The sequence below is a fragment of the Marmota monax genome, unplaced genomic scaffold, assembly GCF_021218885.2.
Source record: "Marmota monax isolate L192 unplaced genomic scaffold, Marmota_monax_Labrador192_F-V1.1 WCK01_AAM20220418_F8-fsc00048, whole genome shotgun sequence".
NCBI lineage: Eukaryota > Metazoa > Chordata > Mammalia > Rodentia > Sciuridae > Marmota > Marmota monax.
Genome location: NW_026694895.1, coordinates 5,894,208 through 5,915,892, shown reverse-complemented (window position 1 = coordinate 5,915,892; position 21,685 = coordinate 5,894,208). Strand labels below are relative to the sequence as shown.

Genomic DNA, 21,685 nt, shown 5'->3' with positions numbered 1-21,685 from the left:
AGTGGTTGTATTAGTCCATCATCCCATCAAGTATACCTTTTCCCCCACAACCTCATCAGCATTTATTATTGTTTATGTTCTTTATCAATGCCATTCAGACTGGAGTGAGATGAAATCTTAAGCATAGCTTTGATTTGCATTTCCCTGATTACTAGAGATGTTGAATATTTTTTCATATATTTGATGGCCATTTGTGTTTCTTCTTTTGAGAAGTTTCTGTTTAATTTTTTGCCCATTTATTGATTGGGTTATATATATTTTGGTGTTAAGTTTTTTGAGTTCTTTTTATAACGAATATCAATCCCCTATTGGAGGAGTAGCTGGCCAAGATTTTCTTCCATTCTGTAAGCTCTCTCTTCATGCTCTTAATTGTTTTCCTTGCTGTGCAGAAGTTTTTTAGCTTGATGGTATCTCACTTATTAATTCCTGGTTTTATTTGTGCTTTGGGGGTCTTGTTAAGGAAGTCGGTGCCAACACATATAAGGGAGTGTTGAACTTATGATTTCTTCTAGCACTTGTAAGGTTTCTGGTCTAATTCCTAAGTCTTCTATCCATTTCAATTTGAGTTTTGTGCAGGGTGACAGATAGGGATCTACTTTCATTTTTCTACATATTGGTATCCAATTTTAAAAAGAAAAAGAAGCTTAGAGAAGAGCTCTATTTTCCAAGAAGGAAAGAGAAATCAGTTAACTTCAGTTAAATGTTGGAACTCACTTTTTAAAAAACCATGCAAATGGCCTAACACTATGGACAGAATGCAAAAACACATATTATTTTAACATGATGAAATGGCAAATCCATAATATTGGAAAAGTAATATATTCTTGCCTCTTTTAAGTTTTAGACCCAAGTACCAATTATGAAGGGTAGAAGAATATCAGGTCCAGCTTATGTCCTGTAAAGAGAAGAATTCTACATGGAAAATCAGACCTGATTATATTTTTTAAAGGTTTTAAATGCTTCCCCACCCCACCCCACTCCCCTGTACTGAGGATTGAACTAGAGGTGTTTTTCTACTAAGCTACTACATTCCCAGCCCTTTTTATTTTATTTTGGCATAGGTCAAAGTTTCCCATACTGGCCTGGAACTTGCAATCCTCTTGCCTCAATCTCCTGAGTAGCTGAGAATACAGGAATATGGCACTGTATCCATCTTAATTATGTCTTAATTACATATTTTATGAATTCAAAAAAATAAGAAAAAAACATCAACCAGTCCCTTTTAAAATCATGATATATCTTTGTAGACTTCCTTTTTTTTGGAGGGGGGGGGCGGTGCCAGGATTTGAACCCAGGGTCTTATGCATGCAAGGCAAGCACTTTGCCAACTGAGCTATATCCCCAGCCCTCTTTGTAGACTTTTTTCTATACATGTAGATAACAAATAACCCTTTCCTGGTTAAATTATGAACAAGATGAGAAACAAAAGAAATAATAAAATATCAGGAGTCAACCAAGCAAATAGACTTGCTACTGTGAACCACAGAAATGGGCATGCCTTAGCACCAGACAGGGGCAAGCCTCTCCCTACAGGGGAAAGCCTCTGCAAAAACTCATCCAAAGAGAAGTAAATGCATAATCACTCAATGGAGATTCCATCTCACTTCAGTCAAAATGGCAATTATCAACTGCCTGCCTGAGTCCCACGCTGGGAGGGAAGCAGGAAGACATCATCCTCCTTTCCTAGCCCACCTATCAGCCATGTTTTCAGGGTGGGTCTGGCTTGGTTCTCCCCCATTCTGCCTGCTAAGGAAATGGCCAGGGAGCTCCAGGGAACCCAGGCCCACTGCTTAGGTGGAGCTGGGGCTAACAGGCAGGACAGCGAGAAAACCCCAACAGTTCTGGGCAAGGAGGGAGGCCACAGCATACAGTAGTAACTGGATGTTCGGGGTGAATATCGTGCTGGTTATGGCCTACGGGAGCCTGGTAATTGTACTACTATTTATTTTTGTGAAGAGGCAAATCATGCGTTTTGCAATGAAATCTAGAAGGGGACCTCATGTCCCTGTGGGACACAATGCCCCCAAGAACTTGAAAGAGGATACTGATATTCTACTATCCAGGATTCAGGATATCATGTATGAACCCCACCTCCCTGCAGATGATGCAGCAAAACTGCAACTGGAAAGTCAGGAAAATCAAAGTTGCTACAACTACCTCTATAAGCTCTGGATGCTATCCATACTTCTGAGATCCCATTTCATGCTGAATTTCCACTCCTACTTGCTAGATCTGCAAAACACTAGTACTCTTTTTTCAAGGGTGTGTGGAAGGTACTTGTCAATACCCTGCTGGATGGATATGAGATAGCTCACTATGGGACATGGGTGTTTGGCCCGAGAGAGTACCTGTGCTATCAAGAGGCCTGAGTGAGTTGGCCACTGTGGTCAAAGCAAGAATTGGGAGCTCTCAGCGACAGCACCAGTCAGTAGCCAAAGACCTAACTCAGTCCCCTGAATTCTCCCCAACTACAATCCAAATGACACACCTTCCCTCCAGTCAGAGAAGAGTAAATGTGCCAAGCATTTCTTGGAATTGAAGAGCTTTAAGGACAACTATAACACATTGGAGAGCACTCTGTGATGGAGCTGAAGGACTCTCGCTGCAGACTGAACCAGACAGCTGTGGTATTCAAGATAGGCTGTCTGCTGGGCAGCCCTCAGGAAATCTGGCTCAGCAGGCCCAGACTGTGTTAGCCAAAGCTCCTGTAGTATCCAGGGTTCTTAAAGTCGTATCTGAAAGGTCATTCCCCAACTCTTTATTACAGGCATTTTCAGAACATCAGCTAAGATTTTTCCCCCCCAATAGAATTTTTTTTTTCTATATTTGAGTTCAGATGTCATTTCTATTTCTGTCACAGCTTTCTTTAAAATCTTCAATTGTTTTTGGCCATGGTTCACCTATTCTAGCCTATTTAATCCCAAATGTGAAAGGTATCTTCATGTCTATCCTATTGTACTCAACTGAACAAGAACTGCTTGGTTTTAGGGTGTCTCAAGAGTTGTTTGGTAGAAAAGGTGGACAGAATTGGGGATAGAGCAAGGACGTAGGTGGTATGTGGAACAACCTAACCTGACACTCCACTTAAATCAGGATGTGTTGAAACATTAACACAATTTTCCTCATGTACAAGGATCTGCCCTTTCACCTTCATTCAATCTCTGTTGTGAATAAATGAACAAAAGGAAATGTTCTGATACCTGGACTAATCTATGCCAAGATACAAGATGATCATAGAGCAGTGTACTGGTCTGGTTTTATGGATTAGTTATTTAATAAAATGAACTATTAAAAAATAAAAAAGAATGGAAATTATCAAGAATACAAATAATTAAAAAAGAATGAAATTATGGCATCTGCCAGTAAATGGAAGGAAATGGAGAATATTAAGCTAAGCAAAATAAGCCAATCCCAAAGAACCAAAGGCCAAATGTCTTCTCTGATATGCCGATGCAAATTCACAATGGGGTTGGGGGATAGAGGTGATTTGGACTAGACAGAGGCGAGTGAATGGACGGGAGGGGACATGGGTGGTAGGAATTATAGTAGATTGAATCTCAGATTATTACCCTAAGTGCATATATAATTACATGTTCTGTGTAACTCTACATCATGTACAACCCATAAATGAGAAGTTATACTCCATTTATGTATGATGTGTCAAAATTCATTCTACTGTCATGTCTAATTAGTATATATTTATATTTTATACATATATATGTATGTATATAAAGAATACAAGAAACAGTAAATATTGGAGAGGATATGGGGGAAAAGGTACATTAATACATTGCTAGTGGGACAGCAAATTGGTGCAACCCACTCTGAAAAGCAGTTAGGAGATTCCTCAGAAAAGCTGGACTGAAACCACCATTTGCCCTTTTATCCCACTCTTCAGCATATGCCCAAAGGATTTAAAGTCAGCATACTATAGTGACTTGGCCACATCAATATTTACAGCCACTCAATTCACAATAGCTAAGCTATGGAGCTAAACTAGGTGCCCTTCAATAGATAAATGGATAAAGAAAATGTGGTACATATACACAATGGAATATTACTACTCAGCTATAAAGAAGAATGAAATTATGGCATCTGCCAGTAAATGGATGAAACTGGAGACTATCATGTTAAGTGAAATAAGCCAATCCAAAAAATAAACCAAAGGTCTAATGTTCTCTCTGATATGCATCTGCATCAGAGATATGCTAATACACAATAAAGAGGAGGGGAGGGAAGAATATAAGTTTATTGGATTTGACACATGGGAATGAAAGGAAGGGAGGAAGGATGGGCATGGGAAAGACAGTACAATGAATCAGACATAACTTTACTATGTTCATATATGAACACCCAACCGGTGTAACTCCACATCATGTTCAACCACAAGAATGGGATTTAATTAGAATAAGTTATACTCCATGTACATATATCAAAATACACTCTATGGTCATGTATATTTTGACATATATATTGTCATGTGTATTTTTTAGATTAAAAAAAAATTTCAAAGACTTGAGGAGGCAGCAGCACAGGCTCTGAGTAACAATACTGAAACTCAGAAAGTCTTCCCCATTAATTCTGTGATCACACGAAATGTATCTTTTTGAAACTTAGGTTTGCGCTTATCATAAATATTTCTCCATGTTTATAAATATAGATTTATATCAATACTTTTAACAGCTGCATGATGTACCATTGTAGTGGGAAGGGAAAGGCAGCCAGAGAAGGAGAGAGGTGAAGAGAATGGGCACAAAATCAAGCTGGTGAAAAGTTATCTGTACATTATGATTTTATATCTATTAGGTACTCAGACTCTTTCTTTGTTATGGGTAACATTCATATCAGGCCCCATAAAGACCAAATATTAAAATCAAAGGAGGGTAGGATTTTGTGCATAGGCCTTTCTGTAGCTACTTCACAGCATAATACTTTATCTTGTTTATTGTCTGTCTCCCTACCCAGGAAAATTAATATAAGCTCCATTCTGGCAGAAATTTTGTTACCAATATTATTTCTAGTACATAAAACAGTATCTAGGGCCATAGTAAATATCAATAAGTACTTGTTCAATGAGTAAATGAATAATGCTGGCTGCTCCTCCATGCCCTATTATCCTGGTTAACAATAGTTATAATGTAGAAAACATTAGAGCACTTTGGAATAAATGAAGCAAAAGAGCTATGATGTTCAGTGTAACCCTATGAAGCCTATACAAAGTTCTAGACCAGCTTCAATATTGAGCAGACAAACATCAAAGGGACTTTAGGACCAAGTTTCAACAGCAACACCAAGTGGTAGGTAGTAAAAGGCAGCAGCGCACGTGGGCTTCTGCAGTTCCAGGTCTCTCCTTGCTTCTCTGCCAAGACTCAAGTAGGAGACAGAGTTAAGCAGTGAAGACAATGCTTCAGAGGGAGGCAAAGGACTGTGTGTGTGTGTGTGTGTGTGTGCGAGAGAGAGAGAGAGAGAGAGAGAGAGAGAGAGAGACTGGTTTTGTATTCTGCATCTGAAGAGAAAATCACACGTATTACATATAATTTACTGGTTTCATGCTGCTCTTTCCTCTTAAGGTGAAGTTTTGTTTCTTTTTGCTGTAGGACATTACCATACTTTCTTTTTACAGTATTACTTGACATCCTGTTTGAACTACCTTAAGATTAAAAATTCACTCAGATTATCTTTTGTATGTATGTTATTTATTTTTTTTCCATGTAAATCTTTAGTGAATATGAATTTCATTTGGCCTATCTAGAACTTCACATATGGTATAAGGTAGGAATAGAAAAATGTTAGCACAAATTTTTGGTCAGTGGTTTCAACATATAATAATCTACCCTTTGCTCATGAATTTGAGAAACTAGCATCAGGAACTACCGAATTGCAAGTACCCAAGTGTAGGAGTACAAACACAAACACACAAACACACACAATTAAATTTTAGACTATCTAATAACCCATTCAGTTCTACTAGAACTTAACTTTTCACGATTATTTTAAGACATGTAATTCAATCAAATATGAAGCCTATTGTGACACCCCCAAATGCCTTCCGATAATTTCAAAAGTATAGGAAAAAAACATTGTTTACTTGATTTGATTTTCATAGAAAATGGAAAAATCCTGATTTGAATGCTCTGTCAAACCTAGTTTACTCTTTACAAATAAAGGACTCATAATTATTCTTTTAAAAAAGTATAAAATCTGAAGACTTTATAATGGCCTGCCAAAAATGACTTCATTTTTCAAGTGAACTAAATAGCAGTTAAATTACGTACTCAGTAGTATTTTAAACTCCTGGAAAATTTTAAATATTATAATTAAGAAACCATTCTTTTATAGCATGTCACTGTGCCCAGTCTTGGAGCCATACCTTTCATTATCCTGTGTCAAAGGCAAAGAGAGGGAGAGTGTTGAAAGAGCCTGCCTAGAGCCTAAATTCAAAACTGTCAGGGCCGGTGGGTGTAAATCATAACATTTCATCACCAGGCTTTGATAGAAAGCTTCAAATACACTGTAAAATAGTTCAGAAAGACTCTAACAATATCATATGAATCATTCCATCAATAACTACAAGGAACAAAAAGGCTCCCCCTCTACACAGTCCCATTATGTTCAAAACACAGCTCTAAAAAGAATCCAAATCTCCACAAAACTTTTAATAAAATAGGCTCTATCGATAATGAAAAAATTTTTATAACTATACAAAACAAGAATTCCTGTAAGAAATCTTTAAAGTTCCTCCTATTATGTTAGGAAATAAAAACTGAGGACTGGTCTTCTGCTTCCAAGTCTGACAAAGTATCTGGTATCATACTTGCTATCCTACTAAAAACAACTATAAAACAAGTCAAAATAGATAAGGTTACTGTTTTCAGAAAATGAATAATAGGCAGTGCAGTTTTGAGATCTTTGAGGGAAGAGAAATATGAGGTGAACCTCTAGCTGTAAACACTGTCCTATCCCAACACAAGGAAGATGAGCCCAAGTAAAAGAACCAGGAGACAGAAACCAGTCTTCTAAGCACAGGAATCTGCCACAAGTTCTTGGTCAAGAGTTGAACTACACACACACTATTTGAGTCTAGGAGGTCAACCAGAGATCACCTACTATGCAGCTGAAAGTTCATATCCTAGGATTATCCTGCCTATTAAGGACTGAAATGTTTATGTCCCTTCCAAAACTCCTACAATGAAGCCCCAATCCTAGTGAGGCTGAATATGGAGGTAGGGACACTCTGAAGGTTAAATGAGATCATAACAATGGGGCCCTCATCCCAAGATAAACCTACTTTTAAAAAGAGAGACCATGCCAAGGGATGTAACTCAGTGGCACAGTGCTCATGAGACCCTGGATTTGATCCCCAGTAGAAAAAATTAAAAAAAGATAAACAAGAAGAGGAGAAAGAAACAGGAGAGGAGCAGGAGGGAGGCAGGGAGACCAGAGAACTAAGGCACTGTCTTCATGTGCATACACCCAACAAAAGCCATATGACAACATGGGTTGGTGTGGGGAAAGACTGCCTCCAACCCAAGCAACCCAAAGGAGGAGCCTCAGACACTAGCCCTTCTGGTTCCTTGATCTTAAGACTTTCATTACCTAGAACCATGAGGGAACAAATATCAAACCACTCAATCTATGGTATGGTATGATATAGTATAGTATGTCATATGGTATTTGTATGCTTGCATGTTTAGCCTGATTGACCTAACTAAAGGCAAAGAGAACACATCAGACATTTAGATATAACCCTCCAAAGGCTACACCTTAGAAGTAAAAGTCCTCTAGAATTTAAAAAATTCAAAGTTCATAATTGAAATGGGCCTGCCTTACAAAGAATAGAATCAAGCCTGACAAAACCTAAAAGATCCTTTAATTAAACAACTTACCCAACAGAACAAAACTCAATACCCTTTACAGAAAGACCATGTAATCCAGCCTCTCTACAAAGAACAATCAGTGTCCAGCATAAAAGTAACAATTATTAGATATGCAAAAGACTGCTCCATAGTCAAAATAGTAGTTAACAAAAGTAGATGTCAGTATGATCCAAATAATAAATTAGAAAAATAAAAAGAATCTTAGAGCAATCATTACACATATTTTCAAAAACTTAAGGTACAATAAGTTAGTAGACAGTACTCAGCAGAAAAAACAAACTATAAAAATGGAACCTCTGAACTGAAAAGTTCAAAATCTTAAAAGTCATTAAGTGAACTTTTTAAATCTAAGATTGTAGAAATAGGCTTAGGAAACATGAATAGAGGTCAATAGAAGTCATAAAATTTAAATAGGAAGAAAGGAAGATTGAAAAATAATCAGAATCTCACTGTGCTTTTAAACTTGCCAAGGAACAAATTACCACAAATTAACAATGCACTATTAGCTCATAGTTCTGTAGTTTAAAAATGAGATAGGTTCTGTAAAATTCTATGCCCATGGGATTATAAGGTTTGTTGTTGGAGTAAAAATGTTACTGAACTATAAAAATTGGAAATAATCTAGAACAATTTATTCAGCATATTATCTAATCACCACATATTTTTATTTTACAGCCACATGGAAAATAACAGAACATATAGATAAAATTCTATAACAGAAGACAACATAAAAATTTCTGATGATATATCAATGTCTTTAGACATAACTGAAAGTAATGCTTAGATTTTTGTCTTAATTCATTTTTTGATGCTATAACAGAATTCTTGAGATTGGGTAATTTTCAGAAGAGACATTTACTTCTAACATTCCTGGAAGTTAGAAAGTCCAAGACTGAGAATCCTTCATTTGGGAAAATATTCTTGCTGCATTGTCATATAGCAGAAGGTGGAAAGGCAAGAGAGCAAATCACTCCCATACGCACCCCTTCCTTTTTTGGTAACGGGGATTGAACATAGGGGTGTTTAGCCAATGAGCCACATCCCCAGATCTTTTTTTTTTTTTTTTTTTTTTGTATTTTAAGACATGGTCTTGATCTCGCTAAATTGCTGAGGCTGGCTTTGAATTTGCAATCCTCCTGCCTCAGTCTCCGAAGTTGCTGGGATTAGAGGCATGGGTCACTACACCCAGCCATAAGCCCTTTTTATAGCGGCATCAACCACTCTTGGAAGCAGCGCCATCATGACTGAAACACCTCCCGGAAGCCCCAACTTCCAACATGGGTGCACTAGGGACTAAGTTTCCAACAGATTAAATTTGGGGGACACATTCAGAGCACAGCAATCTAAGGGAGAAAATATAGCTTCATATGTATTAGTTGAAGAAAACCCAATTTTTAAAAAAATGTTACAATTACACTTTGAAAACAGGGAGAAAGAGTTAAAAAAAAGACAATTTTTTCTTTCCCCACAAGCAGAAACACTACAATATGGAAAGCAAGTAAATGAAAGAAGAATTCATTCTGGGATCTAACAGGTAACCATATTTGACAGCTTCTAAAGACAGAATCATGCCCTTGAACCACTTTATTATAAACTAAACAATTATTTTAAAATATAAGAACCACGGGGCATGGCAGCACACACCTGCAACTCAGGCTGAGGCAGGAGGATCACAAGTTCAAAGCCAGCCTCAGCAATTTAGCGAGGTCCTAAGCAACTCAGTGAGACCCAGTCTCCAAATAAAATACCAAAAGGGATGGGGATATGGCTCAGTGGTTAAGCACCCCTGGATTCAATCCCTGATACCCACCCCCAATTTTTCCTAGTTTGTGAATAAATCATACATTTACACTAAAATTATATGATTGTTATTTTATAGACACAATTCTTAAGTAGTTAAATTTAGATTAAAATATTCAAATGTCCAATATCTCAATCTTATAGATTATTACATTTCACCTCCTTCTCTGTCTCCAATGACAATAACCATACTTAGCATTCTGTAGTAATTAGGTTAAATAAATACATTTTCTCATTAATCTTCCTTTCCATTTAATGTTCTTATTTGGGTAAACTTTTATGAATGTATTTCTTCAGTTTATTCTGGGAAAAGGAGCAATATAAATCCTACTTACACTATGAATACCTTCAAAACCCAACTTACAATCCTGAGAACTGGATAATAGATAATTTAGTTAAAAATATTAATAGCAATTAAAGTAATAGCTTTCAGTATTTTACATACTGAAATATTTCAGTATTTTACATAGGCTAAATCATTTATTCTCTCACAAAAGAGAGGATTCCCATTATATAAATGAGGAAACAGGTACAGAAAAGTAACTAGCACAAGATTATAAAGTCAATAAGTAGAATAATAGATTTCACTCTGAGCAGTCTGGCTCAGGGTATATGCTTCAATTTCAAACCACTATACTACACTGCCTTTCCCCCAACAAGTTAGTTTTCAGTTTCCCTATGTGTGAACATCTTAAACATGCAGAATAGGACAAATTCAAGTTCAACTCCTGTTTATAAGTGAAGGACTAGGCAAAATGGCATAATTAACTCCATTTATTAAAACATCATATAATAACATGATATATTTAAGAGCTTCTTCTGGTAGAATTCAGAACAGTGATTGCCAGTCTTTTTACATTTCTCATGTCATCACCAACATTTTTTACAGGGACTAGGAGGAATTGGGAGTTAGGCATATAGAGCAGATTAGAGGAAAGCGGCGTGACGGGGGGTGGGGGGTGGATCAAAATCACCTTGTATTGCTTTTTATTATTTAAAAACACCTGTTAAAATGAAGGCAAATAAAGTCTAGAGGCAGATTTTATATGTGGGCAAATTTACTTTCTTCTTGGCTGTTTCTGCCCAAATGTCCTTTGTAATCCTGTTAGGTGAGAATCACAACCCTTCTAAACTCCACATACACTCTTACATTAGAGAATTAGAATTCTCTCTACAGAACAGGACAGAAGCATAAATAAGTACAATTTCTATTGTAATAGGCCTATCAGGAAGCATCATGTGTAAGACACTAATGGCTAGGAAAAAGGAAAAATGAATCTATAAAGAAGTCACTAACAAGAGATATGAATTACAGTGGATGGGGTAGAGAGAGAAGATGGGAGGGGAGGGAGGGGGGATGGTAGAGGATAGGAAAGGTAGCAGAATACAACAGTTACTAATAGGGCATTATGTAAAAATGTGGATGTGTAACCGATGTGATTCTGCAATCTGTATTTGGGGTAAAATTGGGAGTTCATAACCAACTTGAATCTAATGTATGAAATATGATATGTCAAGAGCTTTATAATGTTTTGAACAACCAATAAAAAAAATAAATAAATAAATAAAAAGAAGTCACTAACAGAGGCTGGGGATATGGCTCAAGCGGTAACGTGCTCGCCTGGCATGCGTGAGGTGCTGGGTTCGATCCTCAGCACCACATAAAAATAAAAAATAAAGATGCTGTGTCCACTGGAAACTAAAAAATAAATATTAAAAAAATTCTCTCTTAAAAAAAAAGAAAAAAAGAAGAAGTCACTAACACCTCAAAAAAGTCACAGATGAAGAATCAAAGTGGATAGGCTGGATCATCTCTGCAGACTGAGATGATCGGCATACTATGTGGTGTACCTGTGGAGTACCTGCACAGCACCAACTAAACAGGGAAGACCTGTCTTCTCTACATTCAGCTCCAAAACTTACTAGTGTAAGAACTTTGTGTTATCTCAGCTCTGACTCAAATTTGAATCCATGTTCTCATTTGTAATATGGAAATTAAGATGGCTTCACGCTTAAAAGAGTTGTGAAAATTAAAAGAAAAATGAGCAAAAGATTTAAATAAGCACTTTGAAAGAGAGGATATACATTTAGCAAATACATACATATAAAGGTGCCCAACATCAATATTTGTCAGGTAAATTCATTTTAAAACCACAATGAGATACACACTTGAATGGCTAAAAAAATTTTAAAACTACACGATCAGATACTGACAAAATTATGACATGAAACTGAAATAATAGTGGCTAAAAATAAATAGGTGGCTATTTCAAAATAGCAATAATTTTCAGGGGATAATAGACCATTCCCTGATATCTGTCACAATGACCTTTAATTTCTATATTAAATACAGACAGTTATTATTAGGTAACAGATTCAAATAAAGCAATAACATAAAAAAAAGTTCTTCTTCAGCCTCCACTTCAAGTATTTAGCATTACCAGGAAAATTATAATACTGCACATGCAAGATTTCTTTAAGCAGAGCTGCCAAGAACAAGAATTAAATATCTGTTTAGTGCAACTGAACTAAAATTAAGTCACTACAATTCTCAAGTTGCAAACTAGTGTTCCATATGGAACAATGTTTTGCTTTCTGTTTTCTCTTTTGTACTAGGGACTGAACACCCAGGTATGCTTTACTACTGAGCTACATCTCTAGCTCCCTTTTTAAATTTTGAGAAAGGATCTCGATAAATTGCTTAGGACCTCACTAAGTTGTGAAGGCTGGCCTCAAACTTTCAATCCTCCTCCCTTAGCCTCCTGAATTGCTGGGATTATAGATGTGTGCCACTGTGCCTGGCCATATGGGATTATTTACTAAGAAAAGAAAAAGCTCACATGTTTTCAATTGAATAAAAAGTTTACTAAATAGCCAGGCACAGGTGGCACATACCTGTATTCCTAGTTACTCAGGAGGCTGAAGCAGGAGGATCATCAGTTCCAGGTCAGTCTGGGAAACTAAGCAAGACCCACTGCAAAATAAAAACCAAAAATGTCTGTGGGGAATAGCTCAGTAATAGAGCAGCCCCAGGTTCAATCCCCAGTACCACCAAAAAAGTTGTTTTTGTTTTTTTTTTTTTAACTAAATAAGATTTATATCCTACATGCATTCATTTAAAAACTACACTAAATAATGCCAAGGACAGTGACATGAAAAGGCTAAGTCAGGAAGACCACTTAAGCCCAGGGTATTCAAAATCAGACTCAGAAACAAGCAAAAGCCCATCTCAAAAACAAAAACAAAATACGAATAAAACTTTGCATAACAAAATTTTATAATTCTTCATCATTTCATCCTTACCACAACCCCTCCCCCACAGTGCTAGGGATAGAACCCAGGGCCTTGCAAATCCTAAGCAAATGCTCTATTACTGAACCACATCCCCAACCCCGTGCTTTTTACTTATTTATTTATTTTGTTAAATGAGAGCTATTAATTAAACACAGCTTTGTGTTTCCATTAAAAGTCATAACTAGAACTACTTCAAGTATTCCTTAACTGCAAGTAACTAAAGGGCTCAACAAAACTAACAATAGCTAGAATTGTAAGTGTTCCATAGGCTGTTAAAGGGACAGAGATGTGCCTGTTCTTCATGCACCAGAAGTTTACAAGACCATTAAGAAAACATTAACAAAACAGTCAAAAAAATAAGCAATATTTATTACAGCAAGAAGAGCTGAAGATGCCAGTAAGCCAATATGAAACTAAGTCCTAAAAGAGAAAGGATAAGGGAAAAGAATGTTTGGGCAATATCAACTGTCTCAGACTTCTAGAAACAATATTCTTTATCCATGATGGAGTCTGACAAATGCTGCTGATTAGCTGATATTTCGGTAACAGGAAAAGGACTATAACCAAAAATGCTTTTGTAATTTTGATAACAAAGTGAAAAATCAAGCTTGGCTGGGCTAGTCCAATGGCTTCAGCCAAAGAGCCTGAGGCCTGCCCAGGCCACAGAGACAGTTAAACTCCATTCTTCAAAGAGATTTAAAAAAAAAAAAAAAAAAAGCTAACAATAAAAAAGTAAAATATCAACATCAAGCCAGAAGAAGGGAGGTGGGGACAAGAAGCAACCAAGGAGAAAGTTAGAAATGAAGCCCCGTGATAATAGTGCTTGCCTAATATGCATGAGGCCCGAGTTTTGATCCCCTAGGGCTGCACATCACACACATGAAGGCAACCATGGAGGGAAAAATTAACAGAAGTTAAAGAAATGATACATCCTTAAGTTTTATTTTGATATGTGAGTAATAGATGTTAGGACTATCAACTGTTGATCAACTTAGACTCTGATATTTCTTACTATATGCCTGTGAACAAAATTTACTTTCAACACTATAAAAAAATCCCTAACATCTTATTTAAACAAACAAAAAGCAGTGCTAGAAACACATTCACCTAACACCAATTCCACAGTATTATACTGCATGCTCACTTGTAGAAAACCATTCTCTTGCTGGGCGCGGTGGTGCACGCCTGCAATCCCAGCGGCTCAGGAGGTAGAGGCAAGAGGAACATAAGTTCAAAGCCAGATTCAGCAATTTAGCGAGGCACTAAGCAACTCAGTGAGACCCTGTCTCTAATAAAATACAAAATAGGGCTAGGGACGTGGCTCAGCGGTGAAGTGCCCCTGAGTTCAATCCCTGGTGCCCCCCTGCCCCCTCAAAAAAGGAAAACCATCCTATTGCACTCTTGCCTTACTTTCAAACTATAAGTTTGTTATCAAGGAACTAAAATGTGGAATTTATTACCAGGTGATATGAAACAACAAGAAATTACAATGCATTCTATCTTAAATTCTAAAAGACTCTACAAGAAATTCCCTTTTATAATGATGTTAACTAGCCTGTCATAAAATTCACACAAAAGAACAAAAGCCAAAAACAGCCGAAAAAAAAGGAAGAAAAACAAGAAAGGGGGATTTGCACTACCAACTGTAAAGGCTCCTGATGTTAGAAAGTGGTCCTGGTGCAGGGATAAAGAGAACAGTGTAAAACAGAAAGCACAAGCATAGGACTCATGAGAAAACAGACTGCAGAGAGAAAGGGTTGTAAAATAGTAGTGAAAGAACAGATAATTCAAAACACGATGAGTAGGTGACTAATTGTTGTCTATTATTAACTGATCATCCAATTAAATCCCTCACGGGGACCCATACAAAGTCTTGATGGATTAAAGACTCAAATGCAAAAATCAAAACTTTATAAAACTTTCAGAAGAAACTAAGACAAGATCCTCACAACTCTCAATAGAGAAGTCTTTCTGTAAAATAATAAAAATAAAATCAAAATGGAATGACAAATATCACTATATTAAAACGATTTTTCTGGGGCTGGGGTTGTGGCTCAGCAGTAGAGCACTCGCCTAGCACGTGCAAGGCCCTGGGTTCAATCCTCAGCACCACATAAAAACAAATTAATTAATTAATGATATCGTATCCAATTACAACTAAAAAATAAATATTAAAAAAAATACTTGAAAAAACCACACAATTTTCCTTACAATAAAAGACACCAAAGACAAAAGGCAGCAACAAACTAGAATATAAAGTTGCAAATTTCCATCATCAAAGATTAGTAGAAAATATATAAAGAACTCTACAAGTCAAAAAGAAAAAGTAATCCATCAGCATAATGAGCAAAAGTAACCAGCAGGTCATTTACAGAAAAATACACAATGACTGAGAAATATATGAAAAGATGCTCAACTTCCATGAAGTTGAAATGAAATGAAAGCAATGTATGACTTCGTACCTGTATAATGAGCATAAATTTAAAATTCTAACAATACCTAGAATTAGTGAAGATTTGGAACAATAGGAACTTCACTTCCATTGCTGCTGGAAGTAAAACCTCAGACATACATTTGAAAGGGTAATTCTGCGTTATTATTATTTTTCAACTTTTCATTCCCTATACTAAGGAATTCTTCAATCACATCCTTAGAGATATCTCTCACTCATGAACACAAGAAAATGTGGATAAGAACTTTTTAAGAACTTTCAAATACAATGTTGTTTGTAATATTAAAAAACTGAAAACAATTATGTCCATCAATAGGTGACTGGATAAAAATATGACACATTCACACAATGGAACATCTCATAACCATTAAAATTAATCAACTAGAACTATAAACATCTATGTGAATAACTCATAAAAAATGCTAAATGATAACAGAATAAAAAGGGTGTTTTTAAGAAGTTTGAAAACAGGCAAAACAATATGTATTATATTTATATGTGTGGTGTACATATTTGTAAAATAGAATTCCTCCTAATTGGAGAATATTTAACAGAGAAACAAGAAAAAAATGGAACCAGAGAGGTGCTAAAAATACTAAAGTACTTCAACTATCTTGAACGTTCTATTAAAAGAATCCAATACATCAAAATATTAGGAACTTACACAGTTGGCTGATAAAAGTGGAAGTTTATATTATTTCTTATATTTTATGCTCAAAATTTCATATTTTTAAAAACTTCAAAATACATTAATTACAATTTGTAACCACTGAAAGTAATGTTTTTTGGTACCATGCAAGCAAAATATAGAAAAAATTGTGTCAAAGGTACCTTTTCATCCATAACTAGAATTTTAACATTTTACAAAGATTATAACAGCCATATTGCATTTAAGGATTGACTTAAGTTATAAATTTGAATGTATAAAAGTATGCTATTGAAATGCTATCACTATTTACTTTTATGTTGGGGTTTCTTATAAAATTTTATGGGAGAAAAAGATTGCATGACTGAAAACCCCAAGCTACTTCACTGTTCAAGTTCTTTTAACTCAACAAAAGCCAAAAATATAGCAATACACACGTTCAACTTTCACTTGGAAAAGTATCCTCTTAACATAAAAGTGTACACTTTGAACTGCTGTCTCAGAAGAGTTTTGTAGAGGGAGAATTGCATTCAACTTGAGGGACACAGGTGAATATATATTTAAGAAAGGAAATAACAAGGTTGTTGAAAAGTGAAAACGAATAGAAAGGAATGGTAAATAGCAGAGGCAGAAACTAGCCAAAAAAAAAAAAAAATCGTCTGGCTTGAGAAAAAAGAAAAAAAGATATGCAAACAAAGACTGGAGTTAGGGTGCAGAACAGAGAAAGAAGTCATAACTCAGGAACCATTGTAGTAAGACTGGAAAAATTAGTACAGAATACAAGGAAATGACATCTTTAATACTAACCACCATAATCTTCCTATTGTGGTTTTGCTCCTCATGTGCTTTTAGGTTTTTGTTTTGTTTTGTTGAGATAGGATTTTGATATGTTGCACAGGCTGGGCTAGAACTTGAGATCCTCCTACCTCAACTTCCCCAGCTGGGATTACAGGCATGTTACCATGCCCAGCCTACCCCTTATGTTTACTTTTTCCTTGAAAAGTCCTTTGGTAGGTAATTATTACTATATAGGAGGTGGTTTCTTCCTGATATAAGAGGTAGTCACTTCCTGCTAATAGAAGAACTGTCAGGAAAGAATGGAGGAAGTAGATAGTGTTAACCTTTATAGAGACAGTGTCTACCTTATTAAAACAATAAAGGGAAGACGTAAAGCATTTCATATATTCCTCCTATCTTTCTTGTACTATATTTATTACTTTATATAATGATTATCTACTTAAAGGATGTGTCCTATGTTAAACTGAGAATTCCTTGAGGGCAGGTACTCATAGTGTATTCATTTCTTTGTGGCTCCAGACCTTTACAATGTCTGGCACACATAGTGATTCAATGCATGTTTGCCAAATGAAAAGTGAACCAATGTATGACCAAAAAAGAAAAAGAAAAAAAACAACACAAATAATAAAATGGAAAACAGATGATAAAGACAATGACACTATAAAGGAACATTCCTATCGAAATTTTGAGTTTAACAATGCTCTGTATTACTTAACTAAAATTCAAAGGGGCTTTTAAGATTTGGAAAATGCAATAAATAAATTTTTTTCAATGACATAAGTTTAAGGCCAATTTGAGATCCTTACTATTCCATCCTACTTTTTCTGATTTCATTGACTTGAATAAAAGTTACAGGTCAGCCTCAATCAAACTCTTTCACCCTTAACTTGCCTTTTAGATACTGAATTCTGTTATATCTGAGATGATCAACACTTGGAACTTTGGTTGATGGCATTGCCCATGAAATAATCAATACAAATTCACCAATGCCTCTTTTACTGCATCAACAATCAGTGATCTGTTAAACTATATATGAACCTCAGGTGTCAATGAAAGGAAGATTTAGAAAAGAGAAACTCTCAGAGCAACTCAACCTATTTTTATAAGTGTTCAATTAGAAAATAATGGGTTTACAGGAAAGACTACTATTAAACGAAAGTTGTCTTTTTAAAAATTATTATTACAGCATTATAGTTATACTGTAATGTAGTTTGGTTCATTTTTGACAAAATCATACATGCATGGAGCTTGATTCAATCTCCATCCCCTCACTTTACAACACCTCCTTTAGAACACCTATTCCATTAATATCCCTGTATATTTTTGATATCCAATGCCTCCCTCCCCCCTATCATTTTGCTCTAGTTTACACAAGAGAGAAAACTATTAGACACTTGATTTTCTGAGTCTGCTGGTTTATTGCACTTAGCATGATGTTCTCCATTTCCATCCATTTACAGCAACTGCCTTAATTTCATTCCCTTGAAGAAAGTTTACAGTTATCAAATTTTAAAATACTTTGCCTTAGCTAGGCTATGCCTGTAATCCCAGACGCTAGGGAGGCTGAGGCAGGAGGATCAGGGTTCAAAGCTAGCCTCAACAAAAGCCAGGAGCTAAGCAACTCAGTGAGATCCTATCTCTAAATAAAATATAAAATAGGGCTGAGAATGTGGCTCAGTGGTTGAGTGCCCCTGGATTCAATCCCAAGTGCCTTATTCTATCTTGCCTCTTTTATTTCATTTCATTAGAACAAAATGAAAGCCCTTACAATAACAATAAAAAAAATAACAGTCTCACAAATGTAGTACAATTGAAATAAATAATTTAGTGTTCCAAAAGCAGAAACTGAACCCCAGAATGAAGCTTCCTAAATTTATGACAGTCACTTGTGTTCATTTACCAATTTAAAAATCGAATGAAATAATAGAAATACATATTTGAAGACTGATTAAGGATAAATACATAATTATAAATATTTACCTTCATATTACTTGATTCTTTTGAACATAGTTGGGGATTACATAACATGCCAAAATGGGGCACCTTGTACAGACTTCACAACTAAGAAATTCTTACTACAAAACAGATGGCTCACTGCTAAGATGTACAGTATTTTGTGTGTCTCAGGCAATTTTAAGTCAATTTTTTTTATTCTAAAGCCTATAAATCTACCTATAATTCCGTTAATTACTGCTACAAAAAATGTTTTCTTAGCCGGTTGTTTTTAATGTTACCCTAATGCCCCAAATAAGTTCTTATATCGCATCCTCCTTTTTCTCATTCTAGACTCGTTGAAAGACCAGCTCTATTAGACCAAATAATATTTAATCCCACCTAAAATTATTTGTTGGGGGCTGTTTTGAGATTCTACAGTTTTCTTTTTCATACTCTAAAACAGGACATCCGGTAGCACCTTCACAATCGCAAATCCTGAAGCTGCATTAGCAGGGCTTGGATGCATACATAAACAACATGAAGTTCCAATTCAGAGGGAGTAAGTTCACGTCTCCAGTTCTGGGAGGCCCGAACAGGGTCTACCCACTGCGGCAGCGCGTTCGGGGCAGCTCTGGAAGAAGCAGGAAGTTGGTATCAACTCCCCAATTACTTGGTCTCCAGTGAAATGCAAGACCTTCTCCATTTCTGCAGTTGACGGAGAACGGCCCTTTCAGAGTCCCCAACTTCAGGCAGGAGGTACTCCCCAAGCCACTAGTCACGCGCCCAGGTTACCCCCAGAGAAACCCCGACGTCGACGCGGCGGCACCGCCCCTTCCCTCTCGCCGCTCAGTTAGCTTTCCAATCTCCAGAGTCGCCGCCGCCCACTTTCTAGCTAGACAAACACCAGCACAGGGCCGGGCACAGCACTTACCCACGTCTTGCTCAAAGGGGTTGGCCGCGAACAAAGGCATCCTGTCAGCGCCCGAGCCCGGTTCTCTGAGATGCGCTAAGGCCGGGCAGTTGCTCCCTGCTGAGTGACCCACCGCGGCTTCCTAGACCACTAGACTCAACTCTGGCCGTCTTTCCACACTTCCGCCACCGCACCTGCCCGGTTCCTGCCTGACAGGCCAGCTCCAAGTCCGCGCTCCGCCCCCGCGCTCCGCCCCCAACTCTCCTCTAGAGACGAGATCCAGAAGGCCTCGAACATCTTCGCAGCGCACCTGTTGCTGTCATCCTTCAGGAAGAAGTGGCAGCCCCTGACCCAGATCCTTTCAAAGGTCAGGCAGCCGCCGAAGCCACCTTTTCTTTGCTAGGACCCCGTGAGCCACGGAGCCGGGGACCTTCAGGCCGGAAGTTGTCTCCCCAAGAATTGGAAGATGCCGGAGACCCGGAAGCTGCAGTGTTGGCGGAGGCGCAGCTGGGGGCGCTGTCGCCTTGGACTTTTCGCGCGAAGCAAACTGGCTCGGAGAGCTACTTTCTTTTCACAAATAAATTTAATTTATTCCTGGGCGGCGGGTTCCGTCCCTGGCAGCCGTGGGTCCTGAGACACGTTCCCGTCACAGTTCAGTTGCCCTGGAAACGGAGCCCCCGGCACAGATGTGGTTTTGAGCGTTTGCTAAGTGCCTGGCTCTGCTCTTGTGCGCTTTTACAGAGCCCAGACCAAACCCCGCCGGAATATAAGCACCTGGAAAAGTGGTGGAAGCGACTACAGCTTTGTGGAGACTTGCAACTTCTCGCCTCCCATTGTGGCCTTCATTAAAACTACGCTTGGCTCTGGGAATCCTAAGACCGAAGAGGCACAATCTCTCCCTTGGACTTGCTGAGTTTATAGAGGCAGTGCATAACATGTATGATGATTCAGGCATTAATAAGAGTCACAAGCCCAGATTCCCACAGGATATAGCCAGGTATTTACATGAACAAAAAAAGTGCAAGCACCCTTCCGGCTCACAGATGCCTTATCCTTAACTGCCTATTCCCCTCCCCCCCATAGTATTTATCATTTTATAATATATAATAGATTGTTATCTGACTCTCTTCATCGGAATATAAAATTCCATATCGAGTTTTATTCATTGCTGCATTCCCAGAGGTTTAAACTGTGTGAGAAATAACTCAGATGCTCAATAACTTTTTGAATGAAGTCCTTGACTTTCTAACTGAACAGCTACTACCAAACTTAAGCCATTTGTTGAGGTGTGGGCCTACTAGAGCCTCCAATTTTTTCATTGATTTTTAAATTTTGAAAATTACTTCAACTTTTTTTTTTTAAGCGATTCTAGGGATTGAATCTAGGGCCTTATGCATGCAAGGCAAGCGCTCTGCCAACTGAGCTATATCCCCAGCCCAAATTACTTCAACTTTTAAATCAATGAGTTAAAACCACTTCATAGGACTGGAGAGGTAGCTTAGTGGTAGAACCCTTGCCTAGCTGGGTTAAATCCCCAGCAAAACACACACACACACACACACACACCAAAAAAAAACAACAAAAAAAAAAACTACCTATAATATATATTGAAGAGTTGACATTATAGAAGAGAGAACCATTACACAGAATAATTCATAAAACGGGGGTACATTCTTACTACAAAGTTAGGTGCATAAATGAGAAAGATTTCCAGGTGAATTGGCTGATTTTCCAAAATCATTGAACCTAGGATGTTCAAGATATATTTGGAAACTTTCTAGATGGATTTATCTAGGTTTAAGGCTCCAAGTTGAAATGGAAAACAAGGCTAGTTAGAGAAAACAGGAGGCAGATTGAAAGCCTAAAAGATCAAACTAGGAAATTTTATTTTTACCGCATAAATCATTAGATAATTATTTAAGGATATTTATCAGAGAATTGTATAAGTGATTTCAGACTAATCTGATATCATT

The 21,685-nt window shown here is 37.1% G+C and overlaps 1 protein-coding gene and 1 pseudogene across 5 annotated transcripts in view; one reads left to right on the top strand and one right to left on the bottom strand.

Annotated features, from left to right (window-relative positions):
* Stam2 (signal transducing adaptor molecule 2) overlaps window positions 1-19,920 on the bottom strand; it is a 57,425-nt gene extending 37,505 nt beyond the window's left edge. The window contains exons 1-2 of one of the 5 annotated variants that reach the window (XM_046426910.2): window positions 19,734-19,920; window positions 19,202-19,433 (exon numbers count right to left, since the gene is read on the bottom strand). In XM_046426910.2, the coding sequence (XP_046282866.1) occupies window positions 19,202-19,253 (52 nt within the window). In that variant the 5' untranslated portion in view covers window positions 19,254-19,433; window positions 19,734-19,920. The remainder of the gene's footprint in view (window positions 1-19,201; window positions 19,434-19,733) is intronic. The other 4 variants (XM_046426905.2, XM_046426907.2, XM_046426906.2 and 1 more) reach the window with 4 other exon arrangements.
* LOC124080841 (protein C1orf43-like) lies at window positions 1,876-2,583 on the top strand (annotated as a pseudogene).
* Window positions 19,921-21,685: the final 1,765 nt, after the last annotated feature.